The 20285-nt window shown below is 46.9% G+C and overlaps 1 protein-coding gene across 1 annotated transcript in view; it reads right to left on the minus strand.

The window, feature by feature from the left end:
* LOC144931407 (uncharacterized) overlaps positions 1 to 20285 on the minus strand; it is a 168005-nt gene that overhangs the window by 57928 nt on the left and 89792 nt on the right. The window contains exons 23-30 of the mRNA XM_078855213.1: positions 19712 to 19765; positions 18427 to 18480; positions 18207 to 18260; positions 17188 to 17241; positions 16317 to 16370; positions 10123 to 10167; positions 8829 to 8891; positions 5056 to 5109 (exon numbers count right to left, since the gene is read on the minus strand). Of these exons, the coding sequence (XP_078711339.1) occupies positions 5056 to 5109; positions 8829 to 8891; positions 10123 to 10167; positions 16317 to 16370; positions 17188 to 17241; positions 18207 to 18260; positions 18427 to 18480; positions 19712 to 19765 (432 nt within the window). The remainder of the gene's footprint in view (positions 1 to 5055; positions 5110 to 8828; positions 8892 to 10122; positions 10168 to 16316; positions 16371 to 17187; positions 17242 to 18206; positions 18261 to 18426; positions 18481 to 19711; positions 19766 to 20285) is intronic.

The following is a 20285-nucleotide window of genomic DNA, read 5'->3' on the forward strand; positions in this document are numbered from 1 at the left end:
CCTCCCCTCCCCACCCAGCCCCTCTCCACCCTCCCCTCTCCACCCAGCCCGATTTTTGGATGCACGACGGACGGACGGACACAATAATCCCCTGTGGGCTGGTGTAACCAGGAGTTTCCTACCAGTATCACTTGCCCCTGATGTTAGCTGTGGCCGAGAATCAACCTCGGGACGGTGAGTAAAACAGCGTATGTTGAACTTCTTTCGCACCGTACGTAGCCAACCGTGCTCATCGGAGGTATGCGGGGGAAGGACAACAAACTAAGACACAAAAAGTGTAACGCAGACAGGGGACGTCTGTGACAGTGGTGACTCTTACAGACGACACACAGTGACAAACCCTCACAGACCGTCACAGACTCGCCCGTGTTTCACACGGCGATACACTTCATCATCATCAGCAGCAGCACTATCGTCATCATAGGCAACGTCATTATCAGCACCGCCATCAGCGGGTGTTATAAGCATCACCGGATTCAGTGGTGGCAGTACTGGCAGCATCATCGATATGCGCACCAGGAATATCCCCAGCATCGTCGGTATATCTGCAACAGCAGTTTTCGGTGGCTTCAGAATCAGCAGCATCATCATCATCAGTCTCGCCATCAGCAGTATCAGCAGCATCTTCGGTGTCGGCCATGGCAGTATCGGCAATATCATCCATTTCCAGCAATATTGGCGGTATCATCGGTTTCAGCGTCAGCATTCTCATCAGTATCATCGGTTTTGGAATGAGCAGTAGGTGTGGCACCACCAGGGAATCAGCGGTATCGTCACGGCCGCTCCACGGCCAGGCCTTTGTGCAGGGGTCCTCGTTAAGTTCACGGCGACGGAAAATGGGCAAGGCCGCACCATTCAGAGCTGAAGTTGACCCGCTTCTCACTCCACACAACGCACCGGCCGTGTGCTCTGCCTTCCCATGTTAGGAAGGTACTGGGAGCTATGGCACTTTTAAACCCAGATTGAAAACTCATTCCTTGAGAACTGCTTTTTTGTCTTCGGTTTGTTGTCCCTTCCCCCGCACCTTCTGATGAGCAAGGTCGACTACGTACGGTGCGAAAGAAGTTCAGTGTACGTACGTACAAGCGTGGGCTAGCTGACGGCGTCGTGGCGATCTTGGGAACCGGTTGCGAATCTTTTGGTGCCGTCGAAGATTTTCTTGGAGCGGCCGCTGCATCGCCAGAATGGAGCTCATCTTGTCGAGGCCATTTTCTTCTCCCACCGCGCATTTTTTCTCGTGGTTTTCGTGCGTGTGTGTGTCTTTGCTGTCCTTTCCCCCACACCCTCCAATTAGCACGGTTTTGCTACGTGCAGTGCGAAAAAAGTTCAACACACACACAAACACACGTACTCCCTGCCGACAGAAGGTACCACTGGACGGAGACCGCTCTCGCCAAGGTACGTGCTCACCTGATTAACGCCACGGCCAGAGGCAACCACGTGTTGCTCGCCCTTCTCCATCTGCCGGCCCAGCAGGGGTTTGCCATCCTCGACCACGAGACCTTGCTTGCATGCCTCTCTGGCGTTCGTCTGGACATCCATTTGTTGTGACAGTTTCACCTGAAGACGGAAGCTTGTGTTGCCTCCGAAACGTCGTGATTTTTTTTAAAATTAATTTTAATTTCATTTTTTACCTACGTGACTTTACCGAAAGAACTAAGAGTATGAGCTCCACTGGTTATGTTTATAATCTGGCCGGCTGCAGTCGATTTGTTCTTTTCAAAGGTCAGCAATCCAAGGCACACTGTCGGTCGCAGGAGCCCCGCAAGGCTCAGTGCTGGGCCCCCCTGCTTTGCTTGCTCTACACCGCCGACATCAGCAGTGTAGCGTCAAGACGTGGCATGGGCTCACACTTCTACGCTGATAAGTGTAACTATGTGGGATGCTGCGGTGTGGTGGGATGTTAACTCCATCACCTGGCATGCAGGAGGTCGTGGCTTCGATCTCGACATTGTATATTTGGAGATTCCATGTCTCTCTCTCTCTCCATGGTCGCATGGATTTTTCGCCGGGTCCTCTGGTTTTTACCCTCCACATTTAGGAATATGCGTTTAAAGTATTTGGCTGCTATAAGTTTCCACGTCATAAGCCACTTCGTTGAGCTATCATGTGTGGCCAGGTCTCTACTGAAAAAGAGCTACATAGCTCAGTGAGCCTTGCCTGCTAAAATAAAGGTAGTTTAGTAGCAGTTTAGTTTATGTGGGAATTCAGTTGACTCCGATTCAGTGCAGCGCCATTTGTTTCCTGCATTGACGATTGATGGAATCCAAACGGATGAAACCGAACCCATCGAAAAACCGACTTCATACGGTGCACCACCGCACATCACCAACAAAAACTGAGCACGGCCCTGCTAAATGGTTCAGAGGCGCATCCATCACAGCCTGGTTCTGCCAGAGCCAGGCTGTGACCTTGGCGCAACACTCGACTCGAGCTCCGAGCTCTACGTAAGTCAGCAAGTCAGCTTCCATCAGCTGCTGGGGAATCAAAAGTTTCACGAAACGAGTTGCCCCCGTGACGCCGTCAAGACTGTGGTTAACAGCTTTGTGTTCTCTGGGGGAGGGGGTGGGGGTGTCGACTACCGCAACCGCTCACGACGGCCGAGGGCATCTCAACAACTTCTCGACCGCCTACGGCAGCGGTGTCCAACTTTTCTGGCACCAGGGACCGGTTTCGTGGGAGACAATTTTTTTCACGGAGACGAGTGCGCAGTGCGGGAAAGAGGCGCGGACAAAAGTGGTGAATAAAAAAATAATGAGCAGGCCACGCGCGGACTCACCGCTCTCACCTCCTGCTGCTGCTGTGCGGCCCGGTTCCTAACAGGCCACGGACCGGGACTGGTCCGCGGCTCGGGGGTTGGGGACCCCTGGCCTACGGCCAAGTCACGAACAGCCCGCGGCTCAAGTTGATCCGCGGCAGTCAGAGGCTTGACCGAGTTTCGCGACTTTCCGCGCAGACAAAGCGACGTTGGTTTGCGGGGTCACCGCAGCGAGGCCGGTTTAAAGAAAAAAAAAAGAACTTCGTCTTGATCGCCAGCAAGACGCTGGCACAGGGTGGCCCACGCGCAAGTACCGAGCCGAGTCCTGCGTGCCGGCGTCTGCCAACGAGTCCAGAACGTCACCCGAAGGTCGAGGACGCACGGCGAGATGTGTGTGTGTGTTTCCGAAGGCGAAAGAAACAACTTTGGTTGTCCGCGCACCTTTTTGCCGGCCGCCGTGGCCGCATCAGTCTGCCGCTGCACGTGCGAGCCACCGAGTTTGCTGATCGTCATTGGAAAACTCGTCCAAAACAGACCCGGCTCGTCGATGTAGCCACAAGTGTCACCACATCTACCTATCATGCACGTATGCTGGCTAGCGGTCTTGGAAGCGATGGGAGTACCCATCGTTAACCCAACAATACGCGGTTCCCACACGTAAACACTCATTAATTGTCCAATGACACCTATGCACGTTAAACTTCTTTCACACCGTACAACCTTGCCGTACGTAGCCAACCGTGCTGACCACATGTAAGCACTCCTTAACTGTTCAATAGCACGTAGGCATGTATGGTTAATTTATTTTGCCCCGTACGTAGCCAAACGTGCTATTCGGAGGTGTGGGGGAAGGACAAAAAACTTAACACAAAAAAAAATTACAACGGTCTAATAACTATTGTTTAATGTTGTCGTCGTCTATGCAGCGCCTCTGTTATGAATTGCCACGTTACGATGCTATGGAAAATGTCATTATTATTACGAACCGCTCTATGACTGCTCCACCCCCAATATAAATGTCTTCATTTATATTTTCTTTTAAATGGTAATACGTGGGTGTGAAAAGGGACATCAACCCATGGGTTAATAACGATTCCTGAAAGCCACGATACGTGCCTCAAATTCGCACACATCAGAATAAATACACATTTTATTTGCATACCTCGTATGTTATGGATTTACGTGCCCTCTTCAGCCACTAGAGGCCGCTACACTCACCGCAATGTAATAGCAAACTTGACTGGCGTGCATTTCTTTTAGGGCTGGAGTAATGAGGTCAGAAGAAAGAAATATCAGAGTCTATACGAGGGGTCGGCAATGACAATCACGAGAAGAGTTATTCTTTTGGGGGGGGGGGGGGGGTGGAATTCGGTAAAAAAAATTCTCAATATTTCAAGACCCATAATTCACGTGAGAACAAGATGGTGGCTTCTTAATAAACAACGTCACAAAGCAGTTCCTTAAACAAAAGAAGCATCTTTTTTTTTACTCTTAGGTTTTGTCGGTAAAGTCACGTAGGTCAAAATAAATATCTGATTTATAATTTTTATTTCTATTATTATTTCTATTATTTTTATTATTTATTTTTACCTACGTGACTTTACCGAAAAACCTAAGAGTATGAATCCTTGCAGTCACGAAAGCTTCAAATCTAGAATACATCTTTTTTTGTTGCATGATGACACTTGATCCTCTCTAAATTGAATTTGCAAACTTAAATCTGGCCTGACTGCACTCAGACTTGGCTAAAGGCCCTGTCTTAAAAAACACTGCTGCGTTGGACAAATACGTAGATGCGCACCTGACCGGTGGAATATCGCGCATACATCGCAACGAAAATCTATTTTCGTTGCCAATCAAGGCCATCTGGAAAGATCCTATCGTTCCTCGGCCACCGTGACTTTCAAAGAGGCGTCCGACACGAGTGGGCGCTTTACAAAATAGTTTTTTTTGTAACATCCCCGCGGTTTTTTTCCGCGTATTTTTTTTTGCACAGCGGAAAGCTACCGCCACTGCTCCTGCAGGTGTGCGTGCGAGCGCGATCGGTCGAGCGATTCCATTCAGAGCCGGCGGACTGATCTGCCGAGAGCGTTAAAAAGAAAAATACAAATTCCGCCTCGTGGCGCGTGTCGGAACGTGCCGCGCCAATTATGAACACTCTGGCATGAGACCACCCTGCAATTAGCTGCAGCCATCACACCTGGCAAGGAGGAACAAGTAAAACCCAGCAGCATAATCAATAGGCCAAGACGAGGAACGCTGTCGGTATGATGCACATGAAGTCGCGCCGTACTTACTCTTTCTCCCCTCTCGCCCTTGTCACCTGGCGGACCGCCTAAACCTGGCAGGCCCTGCAATTAGAAAGCCATTTGTTAAGCGCCAGCACCGCCTATGTAGATCGCGCGCAGTCCCGCGTGGCGCGGGCATCTGATTACAAGCTCAGCCCAATTTTTACAACGGCACTTTATGGCCACGTTGGGTAGCTTCGTGCGAGGGCTTTCTCTCTACCCCCCCATGTCCCCGTTCGATTTTATTGTACAAAGTATAAGAACGGGGCTTTCGTGCCAAAAGGGCACTAGTTCTTTAGATGTCAGAGTTTTAAAAAGTGAATTTTACATTTTATGCAAGGCGTATTTATTCTATGCCGGATTTCATGGCCTAAAACGGGGGCGCACGTGGGCACATTTTTTTTTTATCAAGTACATAAACATTCAACGTTTGACGTCGCATTGTTAAATAATTGCAGCACGCTCGTTTAAATTTACCTTCAAAGCAGAAAAGTAATCGCTTGTTTAAAGCAGTATTTTTTTGGAGAAGTTTTGTGACCACAGACTTTCATGTTTTAACTTAGATATTTGACTTCATGTGGCTGAGGTTTTAACTCCCAAGCAGGCTAGATCTTGACTTAAAGCTTTTCCTGCCTCAGCAGCTCTCCCGCTATATTTTTCACCAGATGACGATGGCTTGTGTTGCGATCGAAACGTCGTGATATTGTTAATATGTTATTAATATTATTATTTTTATATCTACGTCGCTTTAATGAAAGACTCAAAGAACATGAATCCCATGCAGGCCTCACATAAAAAAAACTAAGACCCCCCCATATAGCGTTTGATACACTCTAGTGGTAATTGCTGTTAGTGAACACCTATTAAGTCCTGCATGATGTCAGGTATGACCAACACATGTGTCCCCCTCCCCAAGTCTCGATGTCTGTACACTGCATCAGGTCCTCATTTAAGGCTGAGTCACCCTAGGGGAGGCCTAGGATCAGTTCAAATATCATTCGCCTCTAATGTTAGCTACGGCTGTGAATCAAACTCAGGTCACCAAGGTCAAAGCACAGCGCAAAAACTACGTGTCACTGGTCCCCACACAGAATGCAATACACAAAAAGATATCCCCTCTGAACTGCATTGCTGTTGGGCAAGTGCTGTTCGGGATTAAAACCCAAAACACCAGGAATACAGCACAATGGATGACTCATGATATGACTGTTGCCATACGTAGAAAGATACCCAAATTAGCTTCAAAGACAAACTATGGGGGAAAGACACCCAATTAGCCTTAAAGACGAAATGCAGCAAGCGCTGCTAGCCAGCACATGATAGGTGGTGACATGAGCAGCACCTCAACCAGTCACCTTGGATTCCCCAGTTCTGGTATTTCCTCACCGCACCGGGTATTCACGTCAAATCACAGTTAACGTAAGGAGGCCCAGGACAGATACTAGCACCACTTATTCTTAGGTTTTTTCGGTAAAGTCACGTAGGTAAAAAATAAAAATTAATAAAAGTAAAATAAAAAATAAAATAAAAATCACGACGTTTCGGAGGAAACACAAGCTTCCATCTTCAGGTGGAACCATCACAGCACGATAGCTGTATCTAGCACCACTTTTCTGCTGATGTAATTCACGACTAGCAATGGAACCTAGGTCGTTCCAGTTAGTAGTGTCGGGTATTCAAGTGACTGTGATAGCAATCCCCCAGGCACACTTACGCACACTCGCATGCTATCCTTCTCACATGTTGGATTTGGTCGGATGACAAGAGAGAGTTTGTAAAATCTGTGACGGATCAATTCGCTCCGCAATCTTGGGAGTCGCGTCATGGCCAGGCCGGCGTGCGAATGAATTTCCAACTTGCCTGCTCAGCAATCTTGTTTGAAGTTTCAAACCTACAAGCCAAGCAAAGTGGCAAAATGTATTCCTAATCAATCGTGTCTGCAATGACCCCATGTCGCCACACAGTAAATGGGATGAGACGTCAGATCTGCGTACTCGGGCAAAATTATTAAGACCGGGAAAACGTTAATAATTAATGAATTAAGGGACAAATGTAGGAATGGATATATTCGCAAATATTTGCATTAAAAGCCAATGGCACGTAAAATGTGTTTTTTTATGTATGTATGTTGAACTTCTTTCGCCCTGTACGAAGCCAACCATACTAATCGGAGGTGCGGCGGAAGGACAACAATCTAAATGTTGCTCATTTGAAATATCCGTGGGCATATTTAGCTCCCTTCTATTTGTCATTTGTGTCATTGCCCCGCAACTTTATTCTGATTTTGCAATCGGCGGCAAGTGATGAGACGAAGCGTCCTTCCTTCCCCATCTCATGCAGCGCAGCGCAGCCCTTGGCTATGGAGAATCGTTCACAGAACTGTATATTACAGAGCTACCTCTGAGACGCCCCCCTTCAAGTAGCCTGGTCCACACAGTAGAGGGCGCAACCCTTTGCCACTAACTCTGCCATGTGAGAGTGATCTTTACCGCTGCACGTGGCTCTGACTGATATTTTAATTGCCAGAGCTGGAATTTAGTTACATGATGAAGAAGAAAAAAAACACTCAGCACGTGCGTGTTGAGTCAATACCACTTTTGAGACAATAACACTTTTGTTGACGAATGTGTATTGACTTGACATGTCTGGCAGTGGTTCTTCTTCATAGCCGAAGATCTCTCTGCAGAGGATTTCTCTGCTATAAAGAAGGGCCATTGCTTGAAATGTCACATGCTATATTCTTATTATTCTTTAGGGCAGTGTAGTTGACACGGGTGTTGTATTCGTGTTATTTGTGCTTGTGCACCACTGCCAACCCAGCATCGCCTTTTTAAATCCTTTATATTAAGTTCGCTTGCTTGCTTGCGTGCTTGCGTGCTTGCTTGCTTGCTTACGACCGTGCAAATCTTTCGGTCGTTTTTTAACCCACTTCCCGTGATCCAATCGAGCTGACATTTTCCACACAGACTCGTTGTGCGTGACAATTAATTTTCGTGAATTTTTTTTCTCCAAAATTTTACACTGTTTAGGGAAAAAGAATTTAAATATTTAATTACCAATTGCTTAATGCTGGCAGACAATCATCTGACCCATAGGTGGCAGCCATCTCAAGCCAGAGGACGAGAGGACTCTAGCTGCCACGCATATAAAGGATTTAGAGTGAAAAACTTTGTTTTTACGGGTTAATTTTTTCTTGTGATACTCTGTCGTGGTCTTTGGTGACCGGACTGACACCATCAACTTCTTGGTTCTTTCGGTAAAGTCACGTAGAATGGAAATAATATTATATTATTTTATTATGTTTTATTTTTATTATCTCCATTCTACGTGACTTTACCGAAAGAACCAAGAAGATGGATCCCTGCAGTCACGAAAGCTTTAAATCGAAATTTGACACCATCAACTCACCTCTACTTGAGAACATGCTTTAAATCATAGCCCAGTGCTAATTTATTCGTCAAATTTTAATGCGATGGGGCTCTTTGCCATTGCAGTTATTGGTAACTGGGCTGAGACTGATCAACTCCCCACTAAATGAGAACCTGGTTTAAGCCAAGGCAGGGGCTTGGATTTGAACCAAGGTCTCCAGCAGTGCCAGCTCAATGATCGAACCTCCGAGCCACCTGGCCACGCTCAAGCTTAGCTATTAGAGTGAACCAAAGCAATCTGATATGAAGAAGAGGGTGAGCAGTGCCATCGACTATAATCATTCTCATTTGCAGCGCTCTTTTCATTACGCCTGGCAGCTTAGTGCTGGGTACGTTGCCATGTGCAGCTCCCACCTGGTCTCCTTTGTCTCCCCGAAGGCCCGTCAGACCGGGAGCCCCCAGCTCCCCTCTGTCGCCCTGTGTCACCGAGACGCACGCAAACGCACACACGCATATAAACACACGCACGCACGCACGCATGAACACATGGGCACACACACGCGCGCACACACACGAACAGCACATGACGTAAACCTGGGACGGCGTGACCTCCGATTGATATGAATCAATTAGTCTGCTTGTTTATTTATTAGATATTTACTTATTTGTTATGGCCATATTTCCACAATGTCGCAAAGTACTCATCATAATAGATTGCTGCTTTAAACAAATTATATTTATACTGTCAGGGCAGATCGTTGGAGGCCGCTTTGGTGCCACTGCGCAGCAGCTGCGGGATCTGGCGGAGGGCGGAAGGCATCGGCAGCGAGGTGTGGTGGTGGCATCGATGGCTTTGGCGACGATGACTTCCTGATCTTGGCTCTTTTCATGAAAATAACAAGTGCGGTGAAAAAAAAACCCGTGAGGTTCTTTTTCAATCGGCTGCGGGATGAAGCCCTCCACCATATGCCGCATCTGCCACGGACGTTGTTTGCCATATTTCACCACAGCTGGTCAGCTCGGGCTGATGAAGCCGGGAGGGGGGAAGAGGGATGTGTGTGGGGGGGGGGGTGCATGCCCGTGCAGACATCACTCACTCCTGAAGTTAGCCCATAGCTGGGAATCAAACTCTGGAGAGCTCTTGAGAAGAGGTCCTCTAAGACGGTAATTGGCCTACTCTTCCACGCTGGGCAGACGTCTCAGGAGAGGTGGGAGAATCCACATTTGAGGCCACCATATGCGGCACCTACTGATCGCCCGACTGACTGCAGTGTAGTCATATAGACTTCTGGGTGTACGGAGGTCGGGGGGGGGGGGAGGTGGGTGGGGTTCAAGAATGCAGTCGCCCACTGCTTCTATTGCCACATCGGGAGATTGAATCGAACCGGCGACCTCTGCATTTGCTGCTCACCGTCACACAGCATCCACCCCCCCTACATTGCGTATACAATATCTCTACAGATAGAGAGATTCCAAGTGTCGCGATGGTACATCGCACACGCGCGCAATCGTCACGTCCGCAAATTCGTAACAGAGTTGCTCGACACGCCGTGCAAAGCTGTGCCGTGACCACGGGCTGCGATACGTAGGCGCTCGGTGCAATGCAAACCCTATGAAAGGGCTATTATTATTGCTCTGCAGTTGCCTCTCTAAAGCCCGCAGTCAGTGGCTTAACAAAATAAGCGTGCCGTGGAGATCAATTACACACCTTTTCACCATCCAGGCCACGCCTACCACTCTCGCCAGCTTCTCCCTGGGAGGAAGGGGTGGGAAATAGTCAAGTAAACACAGTGAGAAACTCTCACAACGCAGCACAGCATTCACAGCGCCCTGTCTGTGACAACAATTTCACTGTACTCAATTCCACTGCTCGTTAAAGGTAATAATCGTCTTGTAAAAAAAGAACGCACGCTGAGAAACTTCCTTCTTAAGCCAGAGGGCAACGGGATGAATTCGTCCCCAAAGCTGGAGTGGGTGGCTTATAGCGGCGGTTCTTAACCGGGGGGTACGAGGCGACCTATGTGCGCTACGTGGCAATGTCCCAGGGGCGTACGTGCGGTGATTTATAAATGTGTGAAATTATATCATACGCAGAAGAGTCATTGGTGAATAATCACGTATGAATTTGTCAATATGAGACAACTACGATCAATTTCAATCCATATGGTAACCGAGAACAATATGAAATACCTTTCTAAACTCAGTGATCGCGAGCAATGCGGTTTCCAAGAGTGACCAGCGAGCACACAAGAATTACGTCACGCGTGCAGAGCGTCCGTTGATTTGTATGTATTCGCTTGCAGTTACCAGCTGCTTAGGATACCTCGCAATCTAAAAAAAATTGGTTAAAATATTGATGTCCACTATTCATACGATTATTTCTCTCTCAGAACCATATCGGGTCAGGCATGTTGGGGTAACTCAGTTGAAACAAAATTCAACAAGGGGGGCATTGCCGCAGGAGCCAACAATGGCTTGAAGCGAACGAAGGGAATGAGCGAGGTGGACGTGAACTGCTCAAAGAAGTAAACGGGGATCAAGGAGGGGGGGGGGGGCTGGGGGATGGTTTCGCGTTGTCACGAGAAAAAAAAATAACAACGGCCAACGTTAGCCCCGTTCATAATCGCGAAAGGAGAGGTGAGGGTTTTGGGCCCTGCAATTGCCTGCTTACGCCACTGCCGGCTGAAGGGCCCTCCGCTAGAGGGAGTTCTATAGAGAACCCCTCCAGAGGGCATTTGACCGACTCTTTCATGCCGGGCAAATTACTTCAGAATCATAAATCTTTATTGAGGCTGGAGGAATCCGATGAGCTCTTTTTCACAGATGTCCAGTTGGGGCAAGACCACTTGTATGAGTTGGGAGTAACCCACACTTTATCCCACCATACGCGACCTGACGATCGGCTAACTGGTACCCGTTTATGCTCCTGGATGGACAGAGAGAGGCCCTCTAGATGACAATTTGGACAACTCTAACCACACTGGCCAGACGTCTAGGAATCGGTGGGAATACCCACACTTTACTCCACCGTACGTCACTTTAACTGTGGCGTACCCACACATGCTGCTGGGTGGACAGCGGTGTGAAGATTAAATAAGCCTGGCGATTTGTTTCAACTGCCTCGCCATGAGATCGAACCGGCGTCTTAGGCATCGCAAAGCCCAGTGCGCTCCCCATCCACACCGCGGTAAGCATCCAGTGGTAATCACTGGAAACAATGTCTGCCAAAAAAAAAAATCGGCAATCATCAAATGTCAACAAATTGGACGGAGCACACCGTGTCTTGGGAAATGTGCCGCACTGGCGGTGACGGAGAGAGACATCGGTCGCCTTTGCGCGCCAAAAAAATTTGGGACGAAAAGGAACACGCGCAAGCAACGTGCAACCCGAGTCCATTTTTGGTTGTCAAAGTCGGGGTTTTTGTAGCAACGCCACTTACTCAAAGGTTTGTCTCAAGAAATGGCTCAGCCTCTCAAATCCAACAGCTCCGAGTTCTCACGGCCGCCGGAGAAAGGAGGGGATGGGCCTGGTGTGGTGGGGGGGGGAGCAGGTGGGTCGGCCAATTTCGCTAACCCGCCTCTGCAATGCAAGCCGTCCGCTGTGCTCGCACGGGCAAAAAAAGTGGCTCTCGATGTGCCCGTTTTTCATTTTCGTGCATTCAAGGTGTTTACTTTGAGAGCAACCACAGGTGCTCATTTTGGCGAGGTGTCTTAACTGGTTGAACGACCGGATGGCATGCGTGGGCAGTGGAGGGCATTTACAAAAGTGAGAGAGTGTGCCGCTTAGCCTGCTGGGCACATTCCTACGGTGGCAGAAATTTGGCGGGAAAATTCCAAGACAATAAGAGATGGGATTTTTGTTGTTGTTGTTGGGCCCTAGTTTGCAGTCAAGAAAAGGATTCGAGGACGAAACTTAAAGTACGTGATGTCATAATTTTTTAAACGTAAGGCGCGCTCTAATGCTTAGCACAAATGGCTTGAAATGCAGACGTCGCGTGTTCGATCGTGCGTTTAGGCTATTTAGATTATTTGGCTGTTTTACATTTCCACGTGATAAGCCACTTCGTTGGGCGATCATTTGTGGCCGGGTTGCTCCTGAAAAAATAAGCTAATAGCTCAGTGGGCCTTAGCTGGTAAAATAAAAATTGTTTAGTTTCGTAATTATTTTTCCATTTTAAAACTATAACATTTTTTGTTTAAAGTGATTTGTTTACCTTTCCGATGCACTCCAATCGTGTTTTTGAATTGTTTGCCGTAACTTTCCGAACCGCCCCTATCGGACATCTGTGAACAAGAGCTTTATAGCTCACCGGATTCCTCCAATAGAAATAAAGATTCTGAGTTGAAGCATTAACTTCTAAAATGGTCCTCCCTGTCACCTCTGTCTAGCGTGCAGTTTAAATGGGTACAGTAAACCACAGTGAGTCGATCAGCAGGTTATGTATGGTGGGGTAAAGTGTGGATACTTCCACCTCTTAGAACACATCCGGTCAGCATGAAAAGTAGACCAAATTACCCTCCTACGTGGTTTCTAAAGAGCTCCTTCTACATCATTAGACCTCCTTTGCCAGTACCAAAATATAATAATAGGGGTTTTCCCCTTTTTTCTGGCAACAAAACTGAAACCTTTTTACAAGGATTCATGTCTGCATTAACCACAATACTTGCAGTCAAAATGCAAACAAAAAACACACTATGATAATATATGCATTGTCCTTGAAACTGATTGGTCTATACCGAGGGACGCAGAGGCGTAGCTAGGATATTTTGCGCCCGGGGACGAACTATAAAATTGGCGCCCCCCACCGTTTAATCACATTTTCCTATTACATCGAATAAGGAATAACAATATAAATTTTAATGAAACATTGTATTTAAAGAAGCAAATTTATAGAAATTATATTACATGGCTCACTCAGTCACTGTCGTAGACTGGTTGATACAGTCTACAAAAAATACATTTTTCTTGATTTCACTGTCGCAAACTGGTCAATCATGTAATCAAAATCAGTTTGTTCCAATGTTTCTCTTTCAACGCTAAGAAGAGCAAGATCGCTGAGACGATCTTGTCCCATTGAAGCACTCAAATACGACAAAATAAGTTTCAATTTGCTGAACGACCGCTCACAGCTTGCAATTGAAACTGCTATTGTCAATACAATTTGCAGTGAAATTCGCAAATTCGGAAATATGTCGTCTCCATAAAACACAATAAAACTAAGAAGATCCAAAGGAGTTTCTGGTAGAACTTCATTCCGGTTACTGAGCAGCATTTTGCAATCTCCAATTTCTGTGAAAAGTTCGTGGCCATTGATGTCGGTGTCATATAAATTTCCAAAATATGTGCAATTTCGACGAATTGCATCGACATCTGTGTCGGATAGAAGAGTTTTGACGTCCAGCAAAAATCCAAATTTTGTGTTCAGGTCTTTAGTCGTAAAACCCGTGTTGACATCTCCTGTTGAAGTCGATAAAATACGCTCTTCATAACGCGCACAATTTCTTCTCCTGCTGAAAGTCCTGCATCTCTTGCCAGTTCTCCTGGCATCTTCCGACGTCGCCTAATTCTTCTGTCCACATCGATCCCCCAGGCTGTGCATCTTGTTTTGGCGTTTTCTACAGCAACTTGGCTCAAATCATCACGAAGCTTGACAAATTCATGCTCCAAAGATTCAAGATCAGTTGCTGCTTCCTTGAAATTCATAGGAGGATCCTGTAAGCGCTTCTGAACACGATCAATTTTTCCAAGAATGACATTCCAGAAAATGTAATAAAACTATGAAGTTTAAATTTAATACGCATGCCTGTAACTGTTCTGCATTACTACTGGTTTCAGGCGTCATAGTTACGTCCTCCGATAATTTTTCTAGTAGCCCTACTAGTTCATCCAGTCCTTCATAGATAGCTTTAACAGCTTCTGATCGTGCACTCCAGCGTGTTTCAGGCCGTCGTAGTTTCCGCCACCAAGAAACAGGCCAGTGACTAAGGCTGAAAGACTGCGCCTGTCTGTTGTTTGGGACGTTCTTCCATGTAAGTTCTTAATAGGCGCGCGTACCAAAATGTAATTACATGACATGTAGGCTGTGTGTGGCGGGATATATAAACCTTTAGGTTGAGGTGTAGATTTGTGCAGTAGTTTCAGGCTGCCGCGCCCGCCGCAATAAGTTATAATGTGACGTTGTAAGCCTCATTCTGGCGCCCCTTTACCTTGGCGCCCGGGGACATATGTACCCCCCTGCCCCCCCCCTAGCTACGCCTTTGGAGGGACGGCAAGTATCGTGGTTAATGCAGACATGAATCATTGTAAAAAAGTTTCAATTTTGTTGCCAGAAAAAAGGGGAAAAACCCTATTATTATTAGAGCTCCTTCTAGTGGAGGCCCTTTCCTAAGCAGTGCCATGGGCAAGTACATTCAGGGCTGCACCTTGACCTTTTATTTAAAACTAAGCTGCTGGATACCACTGCCTGAATTGAATTTTTGTTGACGAGCCATGGGTAATACTGACATAACACAAATATGCACGCTCAGCTGAATTCAAATATTGCAATGTAATCTCTCGCCACCTGATCCACCCAGCAATAAAATAAAATAACGCGATGTTATGAAAGGAAATCAGAGATTAGGTGGGTGAAAGACTACCGTGCTGGCCGAAAACACCCCAGCCGTGTTAGACACACGGTGGTCAGCAAGAAACAAACCATCTAAAATAAAATCTACTCTGATGATTCATTTTCTACTGCGTCGCTCATGCAAATTCCATCTCATAATCGCTGACCAACCCCAGACCAAGTTGGAAGGCAGCCAGGCGGTGAGTGAGCGCCAACAAAGGCAACTGCAGTTCTCTACTCTATACTCTTTGGTTCTGTCGGTAAAGTCACGTAGGTAGAAATAAAATAAAATAATTTAGATGTTCTTTTAGCCACTTATGGAGTGTTTTTACAAGTCGGATAGAAACCAAAGTACCCGCGGAAAGCCCATGCATACGATGGAGCAGCACTCTATCCCACACAGAACGGACCGATGAAAGAATACATGCCCACGGGAAGGGAGTTTCACAACATTTTGCCATAATAATAGGGTTTTCCCCTTTTTTCTGGCATCAAAACTGAAACCTTTTTACAAAGATTCATGTCTGCATTAACCACAATACTTGCAGTCAAAATTCAAACAAAAACACTATTATAATATGCATTGTACTTGAAACTGATTGGTCCACACCAAGGGACGGCTTTCTTTTGAGCCTCGACCATGATGTAGATGCTCACCCCGAGCTCTCATTACTTTGATAGTGCATTGTCTTTGAGCTGTATACGCCTTTTGGCGTCCTCTGGTCGAGCACCAATTGGGTCGAGGCTCAAAAGAAAGCTGTCCCTTGGTGTGGACCAATCCGTTTCAAGGACAATGTATATATTATCATAGTGTGTTTTTTGTTTGCATTTTGACTGCAAGTATTGTGGTTAATGCAGACATGAATCTTCGTTAAAAGGTTTCAGTTTTGTTGCCAGAAAAAAGGGGAAAAACCCTATTATTATATTTTGGTAGTGGCAAAGGAGGTCTAATGATGTAGAAGGAGCTCCTTAGAACCCACGTAGGAGGGTAATTTGGTCTACTTTTCATGCTGCCCGGATGTGTTCTAAGAGGTGGAAGTATCCACACTTTACCCCACCATAGATAACCTGCTGATCGACTCACTGTGGTGTACTGTACCCATTTAAACTGCTCGCTAGACAGAGGTGACAGGGAAGAGCATTTTAGAAGTTAATGCAAAGGAGGTCTAATGAAACATTTTGCCACTTGTCCGATCCACTAACCCTTTCTGCATTCACGCACGGTGCCGGACCACAACGCCACGTTCGTAAGCCACCCACCTCCCTCCGGCTGTTTGAACGGAAGATATTCTTACCTTGGCACCGAGTTTTCCAGGAAATCCATCCAACCCTCTGACACCTTTGTCGCCCTTCAAACGAAAGCACAAATTCCGAGAACGTTATTATTATTATTATTCTGGGCTGAGTTGTCGCGGCTATACTGACAGATTTTTCAAGCAGGCAAAAAGAAAACCCACCCCGGGACACTCCATTAGAAACACGCGTACACATTTTCAGGGGTCAATGCGGCACGTAAAAAAAAGATGTGCTCTGATATTAAAGTACTGGAATAAAATAAAACGTGATATAAATAATCTTCCTGTAATGTTAACCCCCCCATTTATTACAATTTCGTGTAATGTACGGTCGTGGAAAGAGTAGTAATGATAACATTACTTTAGGATGTTGCCTCGGTGTGTAATGACTGCGGCATAGACTTTAAATGCACTATAGTTGCCCTCTGGGGTGGACAATTCCAGAGAAACACAGACGTTGCGGTGCCGAGGTGTAGTTTGTAATGTCGTGTTGAATTTTATACCGCAGTGCATCAAGCTACCGTATAACAGAACACACTAATATCAGCATAAATATTGAAGTACGGAAATTCTCGTAGCGCAACTATGGAACTGATCATCAGTACCGCAATTAATTCTGCAATTAAAATTACTGATGTAACTGTTTAATTGGTTTAACAAAAAATAAGTTTTTTTTTTTAAATCTCGCATGTCAGTTTCTCACAACTAATTGCCCTGCCTCATCATCTCTCTCCCTACACTGAATCAACGCTCACAATGCGCAGGAAAGTAAAAACATTTTTTTTATCTCCGCGTCTATATTTTTTTGCATCCGCCTGCCTCGTTACTCGTGCCGCGTGCAGGCAAGGAAACGAAGTTGTAATTATCTCACCTTTTCTCCCGGGATCCCAGGCTGTCCGGCTTTACCGTCTTCTCCGGGAAGACCCTAAGATAAAAAAAAAAATACTTTGTATCAATTTCTCGCTTTCTTTCATTAGCGATGGATGAGCAAAAATGGATGAGCAAAAACGCGAGGCGTATGCCTCGCGTGTTGATGAATCGCTACAATTCGTAGCCATGATTCGAGTAAAAAAAGTATTATTTTCCTGTCAAGTTTAACATTTTTCTTTTACTGAACTCATTAGTATGATTTCTCTTTTACTTTGGGGGCATTTATCGGAGCATTTAAACCATTGGCCTCGAGGCCACGTCGACATAAAAGACATACACACATATACATAAAACACACAATTTGTATGAATTGTAAAAAATACATTCCTACAAGAAACATCTGATGTGTGTATGTACGTTTAACTTTTGTCGCACCGTAGGTAGCCGACCGTGCTAATCAGACAACAAGCTAACACTACAAAGCAGTTATAAAGAAATGAGTTTTAAATTTAAAGAAATTATTTTTCAATTTAGATTTATAGCATACGAGAATATTTGAATTGATGAACGCCGATTAATGACCATGCGTCACCGCAAAGTTGGCATACGTAACACTTGATTGAATTATCTGTGCTCAGAGTACCAGGGTTGTGGATTAGTCGTGCTTTTTAAACAATAGCTACAACATCTTTATGGCCGCTGGTTTAATTATTGTGAGTTGCGCTTTCATAGCAAACAGATGCATTGCATTCATTTCGTACGTTTGGTATTCGCTCCATTCTTATAGCCCGTGCACAGCTGCCACGAAGGTTCGATGTTTGACAGACAGGTTGCCAGTAGAGGGTATTATCGCTTTGCGTTTTTACCCAATTAACCAATTCAGTTGTGTTTCTTTGACCGACGCAACCTCTTCCTCCTCCTCTCAGCCCCCCCCCCCCCCATCCGATGACCCCAGGTCATCCACCGTTGGCTGTCTCGGTTGTTTTTATTTTGCACGCGGACGCACAAAATGTCACTCACGGCTTGTCCTGCATCGCCCGGCTTTCCTGGCTTGCCGATTTCACCGGGGAGTCCCTGCGAGCCACACGCACAGCGTCACCGGCAAGGCTCGAACCGACGCGCGACAGGTGCCGGCTCGCGCACGGTTAGCGGCTGAACCGAAAAACGGTGTCGCTCGCGTGGCAGGGTAACCCTGGGCTGCTGCGTCTCGGCGCTTGGATCACAAAGGGGTGGGCATTACCGAGGGGCCAATGGGCCCGGGTGGGCCAGGTTCTCCCGCGGTCCCTTGCTCGCCCTTCGCAGAGGAGACAAACATCACCGTGAGTGCAATACGGGCAATGGGCTATCATCGGCAGGGTCCCTGCCAGCACAGCCGCCGTGACAAAGCAACGCCATTATGGTCATCAGCAGCAGCAGCAGCAACACCACCACTACCATCAGCACTGCCTCCACCAATCACGACAACAGACACCACTGCCACCAGCACCACCAAAAGCGCGACTATCATTGCCGCCGGCATCACTCCCAGAACAACCATTGGAACAGACACCACCACCATGACCAATAGAAGCAGCACCACAATGAGCACCACTACCGTTAGCGCCACCAGCACTAAAACCACCACAACTACCATCATCGCCGTCATCATGCGATATGTCATCACAATACATGAAATCAAATCATAGCAATTGATGTAACAACATGTGTTGGTGTTCTTGGCTTTCAAAGTAATGGACCAACAAAGTACTGTATGGCAAATGCACCTTTAAAACGTAAAATATTCTGACATCGGCCTCTGCTTTCCATCTACAAATCAATAGACCTTCGAAATTGCCCAACTGCTTTCAGACAAGCCCAATTGTTTGCCGGTGTAAATGGCACCCATTTTTACAACCTCCTGTAATTTGTACCAAGTCTCCCATAATTTCGTGACCTTTAAGTGCCCTTCCATCCACTGCAATTCCCAGTCTCTAATAATGGGGTTGGTGAAAGTGCTCGTGGTCTGTAATGTTTAGTCTGCAAGTGAGAGCAAAAGGCCCACAGCACTTAAAAGAAACCCAACAACATCGGCAAGAAACATTCCAAAACTTCACGAGCAGCCGTCATTATTCAAGATCGCGTCCTGTGGAAGATCACGTTCATTAGTGTACGTAAAAACGAACGCTGGGTGTGAGAAAAGAAAACAAAAACCTGCATGAATTGCAACAGCTGTGCCCGATGCACATGACCTGAAACCTTTATTTCCAAAACCACATTTTTTTTTACGCCCCAAGGAACGAAACCATTTCACCGCAAACCATCGGAGAAGATTATTTTGTGCCGACGTCAGCGCGCAACTTTGCCAAACGGACGAAATGTCCCCTCGCAAATTTTGTTTACAAAGCACACAGAGCGGGATTGTCCATGCGAGCGGCGCTGTCCGCACAATTAAATCAGCGCGGCCCGTAATCGCTGCCAGCAGTGAGATGATATCAGAGAGGCGGTGGAGCCTCGCTGTCGGATTTCGTGCCTCGCCTCCGACTTACCGGCAGTCCCTGCAGCCCGTCCTTTCCCGGGGTACCAGGGTCGCCACGTTTACCCTGCAAAACAGCCGCGACAGTCGCGCGTCATTACTGCACCGTCGCAGGTTTTTTGCACTTCCCGTAGAAGCCGCACCAAGGAGCTGAACCCTCTCGCACGTCGTGTCGAGAGCCCCCCACCCCACCCCTCGGAGAAAATGCAACGGGAGAGAGCGGCGGCTTCGCGTCATTGTCCGCGCAGGAGCTGACCGCGCCGTAAATCACGCAGATGTAATGAGAAAACGAAACAATCCGTTGCGGATCTGCGCCGTTTTATTGGCCCGGTTTTACGCGAGGGCGACGAGCGGTGGCGACGGTGCGCCCTGCGAGAGCAGCCGTTTCTCGAACCTTCATCATGCGCCTCTCGCTGCCCGGCCAAAATCGACCGGCGCAAGTGGAAGGGAAGTCATTTGCTGCGATGGAAGTGGTGGCGGTAATGCAAAAAAAATATTTCCGTTGTGTACTGGTTTATATGTGCGTGTTTACGGCAGTGCATATTGCTGAGTAACACTTGCCTATGGTTCACTGGGAGGAGGAAAGG

Source organism: Lampetra fluviatilis, chromosome 4 (genome assembly GCF_964198595.1).
Source record: "Lampetra fluviatilis chromosome 4, kcLamFluv1.1, whole genome shotgun sequence".
NCBI lineage: Eukaryota > Metazoa > Chordata > Hyperoartia > Petromyzontiformes > Petromyzontidae > Lampetra > Lampetra fluviatilis.